At 39.9% G+C, this 15725-nt stretch overlaps 1 protein-coding gene across 1 annotated transcript in view; it reads left to right on the forward strand.

Moving 5' to 3' along the window:
• The window catches only part of PHLPP1 (PH domain and leucine rich repeat protein phosphatase 1), a 193047-nt gene that overhangs the window by 110305 nt on the left and 67017 nt on the right, over window positions 1-15725 (forward strand). The window contains exon 4 of the mRNA XM_042464403.1: window positions 4079-4245. Coding sequence (XP_042320337.1) covers window positions 4079-4245 — 167 coding nt within the window. The remainder of the gene's footprint in view (window positions 1-4078; window positions 4246-15725) is intronic.

The raw sequence follows: 15725 nt of genomic DNA on the forward strand, positions 1-15725 counted from the left end.
AAAACCAGTTGTCAGAAAGGAACTCTCTTGGCAAACAACGGGAACACGATTGGATAAAATGGCCCGGTGGCAAAGGCGGGTTTACGGTGTGCAGTAATAAGGGGTTCTTGGCCATCGCGTTCCCATCACCGTTTGTGCACACCCCCGCGTGGGACGTTAACCAAACTTGTGGAACTTTCTAAAACCCGGTGCAATAAACCTCCATTATTTCGAGGCAGGCATTGTCAAAACAAAAACTCTGAGTATTTCTTGGCTAAAGAAAACCCTGTGAAACATGGGGTCTCCATAAATGATTGGTTAACTGAGATACACACACCCACACACACACCACACAACACACCCTCTGCCAATACTTTTGGAGCGATGGCCGGGAGAAGGCGACTTGTAGTTAGTAAAATGGAAGGCATTTTTTACCAAAGCTCTGAAAAGTGTGTTTTAATTGTCTATCATCCAAATGACAAAAGCCCGTTAGCTTAGAATGTACATTGACTTAAACCACCATATTTGTTTCTTACCTTTATTCCTTCTTGTTTCTCCTCTCATTTTTAGTCCCATTTGGGACCAATGGTCTACCCACCTCTGTGGCTAATGCCCGAACTATGACGTTTCAACCGTCCTTTTTCTTGGTGTGTGCAAATGTCTTATTGGTGGTTACAGTTTTATTGTTCTGTGAATTGTTGATCTCTTTGATGATTCTTTTTAAGGCAAATGCATTTTGTTATTCCTTCCACCGCCATCTTTGCTGTTCCAAAACCCAGAATGTCTTTAAAAAACAGTAGCTCTGAGTATGGGCTGAACCCCAGGATCCTGTGGTTGAAATCTCTCTTCAGTAATTAATCCAGTGGCCCAGTTCTGATGGAACAATCACCATCATACACATAATGGTTTTCAGTTAGGGACAAACGAGGTCTTTGTGCACTCCTTCCCTTGTGTGTGTCTGGACCAGGAAGTTGTACCTTAAAGGCTCCATTCTGGTTTTGAGGAGGGAATCCTTAATCTACAGTAATCTGATTTGGATGGCAAAGGAAAATAAAGACAGGTCTATGGGGTGTGGAAGAGAACACACAGCTTACCCAACCTAAGATTAGTATACAAAGGGATCTTGTAGCACCTTTGAGACTAACTGAAAGAAAGATGTTGGTAGCATGAGCTTTCATAGACTTGATCCTACTGCCTCAGATGCATGTTTGGAGTGGAGAATCCAGAGACAGACCTATATAAGCTAAATGTAAATTCAAATGCATGGAGTATGGAGGGGATGTGACAAGTTCAGTTATAACTATAGATAGTCATTGGGGGTCAAAGACAGAAGGAAGGCTGTTGCATAAAGCCCAGAACAGTAGATAAACATATGAATGATTATATGAATGAGGGGGATGTATTGAACTGGTCAAGGGCTTGTTAGTTCTAAAATGAGGCACTGTGTATCCTTCCGTTATTTACCATCTCTCTTCCCCCATAATTTCTTTAAAAGAGGTGTGTGCAGACGTCTCACTTGTAGGATCTGGCTTGTTGATTTTTTTTTTTTAATAATGAGAGTGCTAATTTTTGTTCTGTCAACTGGAGCTTGGTGCAATAGACGTAACACTTAAAACGGTCAGAAATGCTTGTCAATCCACTGCAAATCACTTGGAGACTACCAGTAGGTCCATCTCTCTTTTAGAATATAGGTATCCTAATACTTCTGTTAAATTGACAGAGCTATTGCCATGTTTGGCAAGATAATGCATATGAAGTCTATGAATGGTACTATATTAATTACCATGGTCATGAGCTTAAATGTCTGTTTTAAGTATCCCCTCTTTTGAATGTTTAAATTATGGCTGTCAGTAATAAGTCAGCTGTTAGGTTTTCTGAAGCTCACAAACCCCTGTCCACTTTCCTTGGGCATTCCATGCAAAACTGTGAGCATTTACAATTCCTTTTTATTTCTGTCCAATTTTAGATGTTATGTTTGATTGTATTCACATTTGAGATTTTAGAAAGCTACAGCAGCAAAAAATGTCAAATGAGTAGCATGGCTTTATTTAGTCCTGGAATGAATAGCTGGAAGATCTGAAACCACCTTGTTCCTTTTTTTCATGCACTCAAGATATACTCTGCTAGTATGCTGATTGGCAGACCTTTTTGTCTGGAGCATTATTTGCATTATGCACAGAAACTGGAATCTCTGTAGTAATAACCTGAACCTGTTGAATAGTGCTCATCTTATGTTCACATTCTTATATATGAAGAAAAGAGTCCTCTTGACCTTGAGATTTCTCTTCCAAGACTATCCTTTCCTTGGCTATCCTAGAATGTGGTTTGGCAACCAACCATTTTTGCAGTCCATGTCAGACTTCCCTGGTGATCTCCCCCATTTTTCTTAATAATGAAAAGGGTGTGTACACACACACACAGCTTCTAACTTTTATGTGACTGCCAAAAGAGTTGAATTAGCTCAGCAGAGTCCTGGTTTTTCCTCTTTAGTCATGGCAGCCAGTTATTTCTTTTACCTGCTTTGAGGCAAGGATTGAGTAGAGCAGTGCGATGGGATGTCCACTATCTTTCAAAAGGTGTATAAAGGTGTATCTGTCTATCTTCTCTTACTACACTTCTGTTGCTATCTCATCAACTGCCTGAAGCAGGGAATGAATTAATTAATTCCTTGCCTGATTGTGGGTAGTTGCCTCATTTTTTTTAATATAGTTAACACTGCTGCGTAATCCTCTCCTTATGCTTCTTTGGCTTTAGCTCTTGGCCTCAGCTTCTCCTGCTATTTTATATTATCCAGTGCTAGGTCACAGGTGAGACTTGAAAGTTAAAGTAAGTGGTTTGACTGTTTCATTTATGAAAGTTTACTGGAAGGCCCAATAACAGCATCTTCAGTATGTAGCTCTCCTGTGTTTTCTTCCTCACCTATCTCTTTATATTCTCTAAAGAAAATTTGTTAAGGAATAAAGATGGAATAGTGGAACAATTTTAATATTGTGTACCAGGAGCCATTTGCTGGAAGAAACATAAGAAAAAGCAGAGGTCAGTTAGTGTTGATATGTGAAAGTAATCTGCTTATCCAAAGTCCATTTCCTAGGGTTCAAAAGTGTCTGAGAAGATTCATTTTATTATACAGTATGTGCAGTAGTGAGGACTCTTGTATTAATATAGGTAGTGTGCCATGAAGCCACTGTCTTTGTTCATATTCCTGCTAAGTGAAGGATCTTCATCTATTCTAGAGTATCATCAACAAGTATGAACAAAGACAATTCTGGTTCAGGTAGCTGACAAGGTTCTTCTTCATGGTCTCTATGCCTCTCACAACTGGGTTATTGCTCCTGGCAGAGATCCCTTTGGAAAGATTAGAGCTGAGTAGCTAGGCAGTGGCTTGAGAGTTGCACTCGTACTCTGGGAGAGCAGGTTTTGAATCCCTGGTCAGCCATGGAAACCCACTGGGTGACCTTAGGCATGTCACATTCTCTCACCCTCTGAAGAAGGTAATGGCAAGCCCCCTATGAACAAATCATGATAGGCTCACCTACTTGAAGACACAACATCAACAGCAATATGGAGGTCTTTGAAGGCAAAGAAAAGAAGCTTGTGCAGGATATGGAAGGAGAAGAAGAAGCAGTGCATTCCCATGGTCTGAATGACATGAACTTTCCTTCATCTGCTTTGTTTCCCAAGAACTGTAATATTATATCTTTAGCTTTTGTAATATTGCTCCTGTGGTAGAAACCCTGTGGGCCATTGAGATATTGGACTTCCATTGCCCCACACAGTAAGGCTAAACATCAAATGTTAAACATTTGGGAGTTCAGCAGCATCTGGAAGGTCATAAATTCCTCACCCATGCTCTGCTCCATTGTGTCATTTTTACTCTGGCTGTTTTTCAAACTAAAAGTGAAAATAAATGTTGCAAGCTGTGTTGTTGAAAGCTTTTATTTGTTTGTTGTAAGCTTCAACACCCTTACTTATGACTGTGTTTGATGAAAAACCCACTGGTCCTAATTCAAGCCAGAAACCCAGTGCAAGTTCATTTTCTTGAACTGACATTATGATGTTTTGAAATTTGTTTTTTGATTTGGGTTTGTTTGTTTTTTAGATTGCTTCACAACGAATAAGCTCAGTGGATCTCTCGTGTTGCAGCCTAGAGGATCTGCCTGCCAATCTCTTCTACAGCCAGGACCTAACTCATCTTAATTTGAAGCAGAACTTCCTGAGGTTGAACCCTAACTCATCAACATCCAAAGGACTTAATGAGCTACAAAGGTAAATAAGTTTTAAACAACCACCACAACAACTAAGGGCATATTTGTTAATTGCCTCACAGAGACTTTTTGTTAGCCCACTTGACTACATTGTTGGTCATTTGTGGTACATTGACTATTTGCAAGAGGAAAAGAATCAACCATCTCTCTTTTTTTGCAAAGCTTGCTTTCCTGCCTTGGCTCTTTAGAAGGCACCCTTTGCTTGCTGCTGATGTATGACTGGGTAGTTATTTCCAAACTGGAATGTGTTTAATTTAAGTTGTCTATGGACATCATTCCAAAGGGCCTTCATAGGAGTTTGTGTGCTACATTTAGTCCTCAGACTATACAATGCCTGCCTCTTCCTTAACGCAAGGAGACAAGTGTGTATATAGCTATGTAAATCTGGTTGTAATGTGGCAGGACATGGATTGGGAGAGTTATTTAGGGTAAAGGAGAATTTAAAAAAAGTCTGATAGATCACTCGGTTGAATGATTAAAGAAGGAAAAAACATTACATAAGTAGAATAAGGAGAGTCATGTTTTAATAATTGATCTGACTTGGAGATATCTACATTATGAGGTGGCAGCTGGTGTCCTAGTCACAAAGTATGGGAATCTGGAAGCAAGAACTGAGTTGCATATACAAAAAGACATGGAATAGACATAGACGCATGGCTTGGAGATAGGAGTATGTCTGAAAGTAATCCATTACATGTAACAGCACTAACTGTAACATGCTGTTTTGCAGGATCACAAAGTCATAGCAGTGTTTTAAAAAACAATACAGTGACTAAGGTACTCATTAATTTTTTAATGTAATTGCTTAGGTAGTCAGTACAGGCACTTTTGTGTATTTAAGTGCATTTACAAAAAAATAAAAACTAGTACATGAGTAATATTCTATTAGCAGGTTATTTTCTAAACAATGAGAACCGTTAATGATTTGCTGTTTAGAAGGGGAGGGAGAAGAGCAAAAAATTGCCTTTTAAAGTACAGTAGGCCCTTGTATTACACGAGGAATCCATCCTGAGCCCTTTGCAAAATGCAATTTTCACATATAATCTGGAGCGCTGGGTAACAGAGGGGAGGGGGCATCCATCACAGGAACACTGGGAAGTAGTAAGGAACTGGGGGCTGGATGGAGCAAGTGAGTGAGAAGCTGTAGAGGCAGAGGCTTCTACATGCTCCTCCCAGTCTCTGCTGCAGGCTCCCTCTGGGGACCACTGTCATTGGGACAGCTCTGTGAGCCATCCTTGGGGCTCACCGCCCCTGCTCAGTAACAATGCCAAAGAGGGCTTGGGTTAAAAAGAAGAATGGACTGGCAAATGGAGTGGAAAGCTCAGCCAGCTCCAGAGAGTCTTCCCCGACGCCCCCGCCACCAGACTGCATTGGCAGAGCACACAGCATTCCCATTCAGGTATGAAGATGGCAGTGGCTGGCACATTCCTGGAAGCCAGGTCGGAGAATCTCCATAGCTTGTAATTGGTAGTCCTCAGTGTACATGCTGAGCCACATTGTAGCTGACAGGTGGGCGTGGCCAGTGGTGTGGTGATGAGGGATGGTGGGGCTCAGCTCCACAGTGCCTGCTGTGGATGCTGTGCTTCACTGGGGCAATGGGGCTTCTGGCCTTGATGGAGCAGTTTCATTACTTCCTGACCTCTCCAAGCTGGATGAGTGGTGGCACCCAATTTCACCTTCCAGGCCATCATCACCCTTTTCAACATCAGTGGTGTCTATATGTCCAAGTTCACCTGGGAAGACCTCTGCCACATGGGCTATCTTTTGGCTTTGCTCAACACCAGTGCCTGATGGTATTAGAATACAGATGATGGTAATAAAAGCGGTGACATAATAGCGCCCAAATCAGCTATCTCAGTAAACCAGCAGTAACAGCCCGAGTGCCCAGATACCTGTACAAACAGAGTTCCTTCTGCTTTTCTAAATTCTTACTCGCACAATGACCAGTGGGTCTTTCTAGGCAGAGTGATCAACAGAGAATTCTCAGTATGGCTCTAAAGGATTCTCAGAACTATCAGTTTTCACAATCATCATTCAGTAATGCTTGTTGTGTGTCACTCAGTGGTTATCAGGTGCCATTTGATGCTGTGACTTCTTATCAGTTTAAGGGGGGAAATCCATTCCCTTTGCAGAGTGATCCGTAGGTTCTCATTAGAGTGTCTAAATGGTCAGTGCAAAATTTCCTGGCAGCTGACATTCTCAGAGATTTCCCCCACATACAAACAGTCAATACTTGAGCTTGTTTTGTTGACTTAGCTTCCCTTTCCCCTTATACAAGGAGAGGAGTCTTGTAGTAATTGAAAACTTGGCAGCTAATTCTTGTCAGTATTTAACAGCATCTCACTTAATGCAAAAGAAGGAAAGGCCTTAAGCAGCTGCTGAGGAAACCGGGCAGGCTCTGGAAGTTGCAAAGCATTCCCTTGGATGGCTTCCCCTTCTTGCTCCCACAGGGGAGGAAAACTGATTGTCCCTCTGATATCACTCCTTTGTCTTCTCAGACTCATATTTCTGAATAGTGGTGGTTGGTTGCTTCATCAGGATCCTCTTTAATTTGTTGTTGTTAATTACTATCAAGTTCACTTTCACTTGTGGCAACCCTGTAAATGAGAGACCTCCAAGTCATCCTGTTATCAACAGCTCTGCTTAGGTCTTGCAGACTCAGGGTTGTGGCTTCCTTGATTGAGTCTATCCGCCTGTAATGCACTCTTCCTATTTTCCTATTGTGTTTTATCTTACTAAGCATTCTTGTCTTTTCTAGAGAGTCATGTCTTCTCATGATACACCCAAAGTATAACAGTCTCATTTTAGTCACCTTAACTTCTCAGGAAAGTTCAGGCTTCATTTGCTCTAGGACCCATTTATTTGTCTTTTTTGACAATCTGTTGTATCTCTGGAACTCTTCTCCATAACCACATTTCAAATGAGTTTATTTTCTTCTATCAGCTTTCTTCACTGTCCAGCTTTCACAATCATACATAAAAATTGAAGATATGATGGTATTGATAAGACTTACAAGGTCTTTATCCTTCTCTACCAAAGAGTACTGGTACCTCACAAAACTGCAGATCCCAGCATTCTCTAGGATGGAGCCATGACAGTGTCAGACTGCATTATTTCTACAGTATAAATGCACCTGAAGTCTTTATAATTTACTTTAAAGTTATATAAATAGCCTGTGGTCATTATTTTTGTTTTCTTAATATTTAACTGTAAACCTGCCTTTGCACTTACTTTATATCTTAAATTGTTGATGTTCCTTCCTCCAATTTTCATGATTTCTTCCTCTGTTTCTAATTCTGCTTTACATATATTCATTGTATAAGTTAAACAGATAGGGTAATAAAATGCAGCCTTGCTTCACCCCCTTGCCAATTGGAGACTGTTCTGTTTCTCCATATTTTTCTTATCAATGGCTTTTTGATCTGAGTACAGGTTCCAGGACAATCAAATGTTGTGGCACACCCATTTCTTTAAGAGTGTTTCATGATTGGCACAAAAGCTTTGCTATAGGGCCAAAACAAACCAGAAGCAAGCCCTGGCTTGGGGGCAACGTGGAGGCATGGCGTTTAGATGACACCCGCCCCAGTGGCGCCCCGAAGCTGGCATCACCCTGCCCACCCTCCCACATGGTGGGCAGCATTGCGGTGTTCTGGCTGTGCGGCTCTGCTGCATGAGTGCAGAAGAACCATCACTGCGGCAGAAAGGGCAGCTTTTTTCCACCCCAAATAAGAGCGCAGAAGAGCTGCTGCCACAATGGAAAAGGCAGCTTTTTCCCACCCCAAAAAGGTGTGTCATTTTGCTGCTTCTTTTTGGGCCGGAAAACACTGGATTGGAGTTGCAGTGTGGGATTGCCACGACCCTGATCCAGTGCTCAAAGGGGCTCAGCCACCATTTACCATAGTTTCCTCATCCATCCAGCCTTTAGGGTGAGCACGAACAGTTATATCTGCTGGAATTTTGGAAGTTTTTTTTGCATCATCTTCCTTTGCTTTGTCCTTTACATCCTTTGTTACACGACCCTAAGTTTTACCCTTGAATTATTCACGGATCCTATCAAGATCCATAACTTCGGCAGCCAAACCTGCCTCCAACTTATACATTAGGTTGATTTATAGTCAAGTGTATATGGCATATTGAAACCCTTCACTGGATTGTTGCATAATTTTATCAGCACCACTGTAGAACTCTACTGTCAAAAGGCTGCTCCCTTCATGTTGTGCTAATACTGTACAGTACTTCCAAGAAACAGAGGAGATTTTGCATGGCATCCACATAAGGCACAAGTTTTGCTTTTCCATTTTGGGAGCAGACATGTTTCCAAGCCCATGTTAAAAGATAATAGAGCTGTGGCTTCAGTTTTTGACCTCAGGGACCATCCCTATTAGACATAACAGTGCTTAATAGATTTTTCTGAGTGTTTGTGTGTAGAGAATCTGTTTCCTAACAGAATCCTAAATTCCCTTGCTATGTAGGTTCATGTTATTTACGTTAATAAAATGCTTCTTGTATTGGCCCATTCTCCTTTCTTATCTTTAGACTCTTCTTGACAAGAATACAAAAGTTCTATTATCTGTTGAGCAAACGCTTGCAATTTGGATGCACTCCTAGTTTGATCTCTCATCTCTGGTCATTTGTCTGGTTTGAAAAGAAAGCAATTAGGCCTTTGTTGCTGTGCATGCAGTAAATTATATTCTTTTGGCATTATCTCTGGGTAAGCATAACTCTGCTGTAATAAAGGAGAATAACCCTTATATATGCAGCATAGCAGTAGTCTGTGTCATAAGAGGTTGATAGCAAACTCCAGTTGAAATATTGAAGTGGAGTGGATTGTGACTTCTGCCTACTCCAAGCACATAAACTGCTTAAGGTGAAATTTTAAATTGAGCAAGACTGCTAGTGTGTTCAGCTGTGTTGTTCACTGACTGTAGAATCATAGAATCATAGAATCATAGAGTTGGAAGAGACCGCAAGGGCCATCCAGTCCAACCCCCTGCCATGCAGGAAATCCAGATCAAAGCATCGCCGACAGATGGCCATCCAGCCTCTGTTTGAAGACCTCCAAGGAGGGAGATTGTGTGATTGTGTGAAAGCACTGATAGGAATGGCGGGTAGAATTAAAGGTAGCTTTAGTCATCAACTAACACAGCACAACTTAAGCAGATATTTTTAGTAGGATTGAATAATATATGTGACATATTTCTAGGATAGCTCTTCTGGATAGAATAGGTTAGCTCTCTTAAGTGTAGAAAATGCATGTTTAAAAGAATTAGCATTCTGTGATACCCTTCTTAATGGAACAGCAATGACTATTTGAATTCAAACATTTTAACTTTAACAGTTTATTGACAGTTGTCCATTGTTAGACCAGTTTCTAGTGTTGCTTCTTTTTAATCTCTTCGTTTTATAGTGCAGAAAATGCCATTCAGAAACAAATCCTTCAATTAACACAAGTTCAACCAATGCAGTTTGCTTTAAAAGAGCACTTTTTGTAAAAAAACAAAACAAAACACAACAGCCATAACATCTGAGCTGAATTTTGCTACTTAATCTTCTGATTTAGTCCTATTTTGTTGTATATTTAGTCCTATATTCCTATAAGTAGTAAGTAGGACTGATGCTCAACATTGCCTTATTTTCATCTGTCTCTGAGAGTAATTTGTATGTTTTGTTCTACATATATTCAGATTTACTAGGAGTATATAAGCAATAAACATTGGTGTTTTACTGTAAGATGTAAATCATAGCAAACCCTAATAACTTAGGATTGTTAATGTTACAAAGCATTAAAACATGATTGATCAAGCTTTCTAATACACATAATTATGTTTCACAGTATTAATATAATAAGAAGGTTTCAGCACTGCAGTGGGGAGGAGAATAGGATAGATAAGTTGTGTCAATGAGATAGAGGGCAGGGCAAAATGGAGAGCCTTTTTGAGGGCCATCTTGTTTGGATGCTGAAACGGCAGCATTTTATTGTGAAAATCTGGCAGCAGCAAACTGGTTTAATTGGCATGGATTTTTGTGGAGCAATATTATGGAGACTGGGAAACACTGGAGGGACACAGTTTGGGGCTGCATGCGGTTTATAGATCACCATCCCAATCTTTAAACTACAGACCTCTATGGTATAACTTAGAAGCTGATGTTTTGACAACTGCAGTTTGACTGGCCCTGTGTGGAAGAAGAGAACCTCTAAAATGCCATTAGCTATGTTGTTTCTTTTGTTCATCTTCCATCTTGGGTGACTCATATTGTGACCAAGTGTCCCACCTGCTTCGTCTTTATATCAGTGAATATACCATATTCTTCTTTGTGGTCTCTGCGAATCATACAAATGGGTTTCACTGCGCCTGCGCAGTGCTGTTCGGAAACTTCTGGAATCACTGGGCAAAGTTTACTTTGCAACATATAGAAACTTTTTGGCGATGAGATTTTGTATCAGAAAAGTCTCATCATAAAATTACTCAGCTTCGATGATGTTCAGTTATAGTGCAGTGATTCATAGACACCCTCCACTACCCTCTGTGCAAGTTGACTTGCATTAGAATAAAAGGAATTCCATTAAAGTGTCTTTTCACAGTGCAAAAGGCACATAAGACTGCATCGTGCAAAGAAAAAAAAACCTTTTGGTCAAAAGCTCCTCACTCTCCTTTTTCGATTGGCTTAACTTAGGAAATATATATGCATATGTGGTATGTAATGTTAAAAAGTATATTTTACGTTAAGAAATTTTAGAACAGTGAGAAGATGTGGATGGGGAGAATAGAAGGTTTTTCTTTCTCATAGATGGATGCACTATGCAATATGAAGATATTTATCTATTTATGGGAGTGGGAAGCTTTTTAATGCACTCCTTTGAAATTAGATAATGCTTTAATGAAATGAGAAGACTAAATGGAATGAGTTGTGAGTTAACAGATCTGGAGGAAGCCTTGATACAGTTAACACACTGGAAAGACTACTCTCAAAGCTTTATGACATCTTCCTAGGAAGAGGAGTGGGAGAAAGATGAAGGATTAGATTGGGTAGTGATAATTAAAGGTATTTCAGAATGGAATACACCATATGATTTCTAATAACTATAGAGAAAATAATTTTAAACCCATTTGAAAGTAGAACTTAAGTCTCCTTGTGCTTTATGATGACCATACCAGATTTATATTGGTGTTACCCTGAACCTCTGACAAATGATCACACATGGTATGGTTGTGGAGAGCTCAGGATTTTTGGAAAGAATCATTTAACTGTTGCAGAGAAGTAGAACATCTTCAATCTAGGACATTTACATTGGGGATATGGGACTCAAGTGTTGGTTATCCATTTGAGTATAGTGGCTGGAGTATAGCTGTCAAATAATTGGAAGACATCAAGAAAAATTGAACAAAGTGAATCAGTTGTACAGTCACCCCTCCTAACTCGCGGATCTGGGATCCACGCCCTCGAATATCTGCGGAGGAGTGACCTTCACTATTTCCAATGGTGTGTGTGCCCCATTCAAGCCTATGAGGTTTGACTATGCACAAGCCTCCATATTTGTGTGTGTGTGTGGGGGGGATATCTAATCAGAAGTACTGTACTGTAAGTCCAGTTGATTTACTTTCAGGCAAATGGTTTAGGATTGGAGCCTCCTGGAAAGAAAAGAGAGTAATTAAACAACTAAGCATCTCTCTCTCTCTCTCTCTCTCTCTCTCTCTCTCTCTCTCTCTCTGGTTTTTTCCTTATAGAAAAAATATCTATAGGGGGGGAAAATAAAGCCCCTTCTGATGGGACATTAGGCTATCCAAGTCCCAATGATTTCAGTGACCTAAATCCAATTATGTCTCCAAGCTAGAGTAGGCCTGTTGATTTAGCTGGAACTAAAGTATTGTCTTACCAATTTTCTGTTGAAACAGTAGGTCTATTCTCGTTGGAAATAACAGCTGGGTTTAGGCTAATGAGTCTGTTGTTATATATATGGATAATTTGGATGTGGCCCATTGTTCCTATCTAGCTGGATCACTTCTGAATGTTTACAGTTGAAAAAATTTACAGGTTGAATCTCCCTTGTCTGCAGTGCTTGGGACCAGAAGCAGTTTAGATTTTGGAATTTGGCATGTTTGCATATGAGATCTCTTGTAGATGGAATTCATATCTAAACATAGAGTTCATTTATGCTTGATATACACCTTATACACATAGCCTGAAAGTAATCTTATACATAATATTTTAAATAATTTTGTGAATGAAACAAAAGTTTGTGCACACTGAACCATTAGAAAACAAAGGTGTCACTATCTCAACCACTCATGAAAAAAAGTTTTGGATTTTGGAGTATTTCAAAATTCTGGACAAGGGAGATTCAGCCTGTGTGTTAATTTATTCTGTTAGCGTGTTTGTGTATTTCCATAAAATGACAAACAGGAATATTGTTAAATAAACCATTTGGGGAGAATGTTTGTCTTTAAGGTGTGAATAAGGAAAGGTAGCACATTTATCTTTGCTTTTCTCATTTGTGACTTCGGTGATACTATCATTGTGCAGTTTATGTAATTATCATCTTGGATTTGCCCATTGTTGTTATTGTTGTGTGCCTTTTACCTTTCTACCTTTCCCTTTTCCAAGTACTTTAGAAATTACTAGGACAAGTCAAAGCTCTTCTAAATTGGCAGTTTCCTAGTAGGATTTTGGGAGCTATCATTTTACTTGGCCTAAACAATAAGCATTTGTTCTTACTGTTCAAAGATCTTTGTCAACATTTCAGCATTGTGGTGTCTTGGTTCAAGGGAAAAGCAGAGTGTTTTGTTTTTAATTGCCTTGTTATAAAATGCCAGAGCATTTCAAACTTTTGCATGTGTGTGGGAGAAAGGATTAGCTTTTTATTTAAACTCAGGAAATGCAGAAACAGAAAAAAGAACTTGGTACTTCAGGAAACTTGCTTCCACTTCCGTTTCAATCATACATTTCTGGTGTGAATGAAGTAGGACCTGTAGACCTTACTTTTACAGTTGGATGTGAGCTTTGGGTAAAATCTGTCTATAGACTGTCAGAAACAGAGAAGGCATCAGTATGACTAACTTATCCTTGTTGGCTCCATTTCATTGCAGTTCTGGGCAGCTGTGGCTCTCTGTGTTGTTGGAATGTAATCCTTACCATCGTCTATACTGGCTAGAGTTGATGGAGGTTCCAGTCTAACTGAAGTGCCAAGATCACCTAGCCCTGTTAAAAATTGAAGCTGCATAGACTTTCCCTTTCACTTCCATTAATTATTTTAATGACACGTTCAGCATTCCAGGGCCCAGTTGACTTCACCTATAGACATAATTAATTCAGCTTGACTTCTAGTTCTTTTATACCAGTGCTTCTCAGGGTGTCTGATGTGACAGATTAACAGGTTCTTTTCCCTACATTGTGCCAGGAACCAGCACTAAATTGGTGCCATTCGTACTTTTGTTTCTTCCTCCCGGAAACTTGCCAGAGACCAGCATCCAGTGGCTTAGGGATTTGGACTGCTCTCGTGACCACCACTTTGAGAAGCACTGCTTTATACTACTGACTTTATATTTCCCAAGGCAAAATTGATTGCTGTACACAGAAGACAATGGAGAAGTTGCAGATTTTATGAAGTGACAATAAGAGTAAACCCGAAGACTTTTCACTTTTCTCCAAGGCTCCCACCACCCTTTTGGACCAGTGTGCAGTTGTATTTGGAATTTTGAGATGTTCCCTCACAACTTGGCTACCTTGGAAATGTGCTTTACCTATTCAGAAAAATTATGGCGGCTGTGGTGGGTGTGATTTTCCAGAAGGTGAACTAGTTAAGAGTAAGAGAAAAGTAACTTGCACTAAGAAACAAAGTGCAAGGGAAAGTTTGGTTCTGAGTTTGAACCTACAGTTTTCTGTGCAAGTGCTCATTTTAAAGAAGATGCATCAGTGATACATATTTACATCCACTATGTTTATATTCTAAAAATGTATCTAGGACTAGGTCAGACACAAATTAGGAAATAAAGATAGCTGGCACTTCATTTTGCAGTAGACCAGATTCCCAGTGACTTTTTACAAACAAAAATGGGAGATGTTTGGCGGCATAGTGGTGCTCACAAACACACCATTTGAGACCCTATCTCTGTTTTGTAGAGGCTTTGTTTTGTAAAAGTCCGAGCTTGACTGGGTTGTAGTATATGCCAGCCTTTTCTCAAGAGCACTGGTTTACTGCTGTGTTACGCCTAGAATTGATCAGTTCTGTGCAGGCTCCATTATAAATAACTCACTGTTTGCTTTAATATGCACATTGTGAAAAGTAAGTTTGTTGCTGAACTGCAATGTTTACTGGAGAAACCAAGTGAGAATATGCTATACCTTACATTTTTCATTTGTGCGCTCAAATTATTATTTTTCCATTTTTATTATGTTATTAACAATATATTCTAATAATAAGTCAAATATCAAACCATATTTTAAACACTTGGATATAATGATGTCAAGCTAACAAGCCATGGTCTGTTGGCTTGCCTGTATACTTCTCCTTATGCATCCAACTTTGGCACTGCTATGATGGGTTTTTTTGTTACCTCTGGATCTGGAAAGTGGTTTAACTCCTGCTTCCTAGCCAGGATGTGAACCCTTAGAAAGCAAGGATTAAATCACAGTTTTCTGGTTTGGATGTAAGAGGAAAGCTGTGATTTAAGCAACCTGCGACTTAAGCAACAGTGACTTAATGCAGTTCAAACAAAGCTCTCCAAAGAAGAGCCAAGAGGGAGCATACAGGTGTATACAGCTTATTCTCCAGGCAACAGACTATAGGTTTATGGGCCCCATATTGTTACACTAAATAGGGCTAGCTGTATCCCAAAAACCTTACTTAATCTGTTTCTTTCTACTTACTCATTTCTTTTTCTGTGTGATCGGCCAACTTACTAAAGCTGGACTCTTTTCAGTTTTGTTTTTTTGAGGGGGGTTTGCCCTAATTCTCTCTCTCTCTGAAGTAGGACTAGGGGAGAAGGGACACTAAATTTGTGGGAGCTCTTTGAGTACCTTTTTTCTTCCCTAGACCACAATGCTTGATTGATGCTGTGGTGGTCTCTGTAGTTTTATGGAGGTGTATCTTGATTCCATGTCTCTCAGTCACTCCCATCACACAATGGGTGCAATTTAATGTAGAGAAGACAAAGCCTCCAAGTAAACTTTGCCAGGAAAAGAGCTTCCTCTCATCCATCTGATTCTGACACAGATCTTTTCACTAACCCATTTAGTTAGTTGCCTACAGGCACAAATCCCAGTTCTTGTTGTTAGGCAACCTGAACAATGTGGCTGCACACGCAGGCTGGGTAACTGGGTTGTCTTTTTCTTTCCTGAGTAATCGCTTCACATTATGCCCTCTTTACTTGGAATCAAGATGTTCTGCGTTTTGGATACTGGAGCTGTAGAGAAAGAATTCAAGGGAGGGGAAAAATCCCTTGACATTTCAAGGGAAAGTTTTTTAATTTTTTAAAAATAGAA

The sequence above is a fragment of the Sceloporus undulatus genome, chromosome 4, assembly GCF_019175285.1.
Source record: "Sceloporus undulatus isolate JIND9_A2432 ecotype Alabama chromosome 4, SceUnd_v1.1, whole genome shotgun sequence".
Taxonomy (NCBI): Eukaryota; Metazoa; Chordata; class Lepidosauria; order Squamata; family Phrynosomatidae; genus Sceloporus; species Sceloporus undulatus.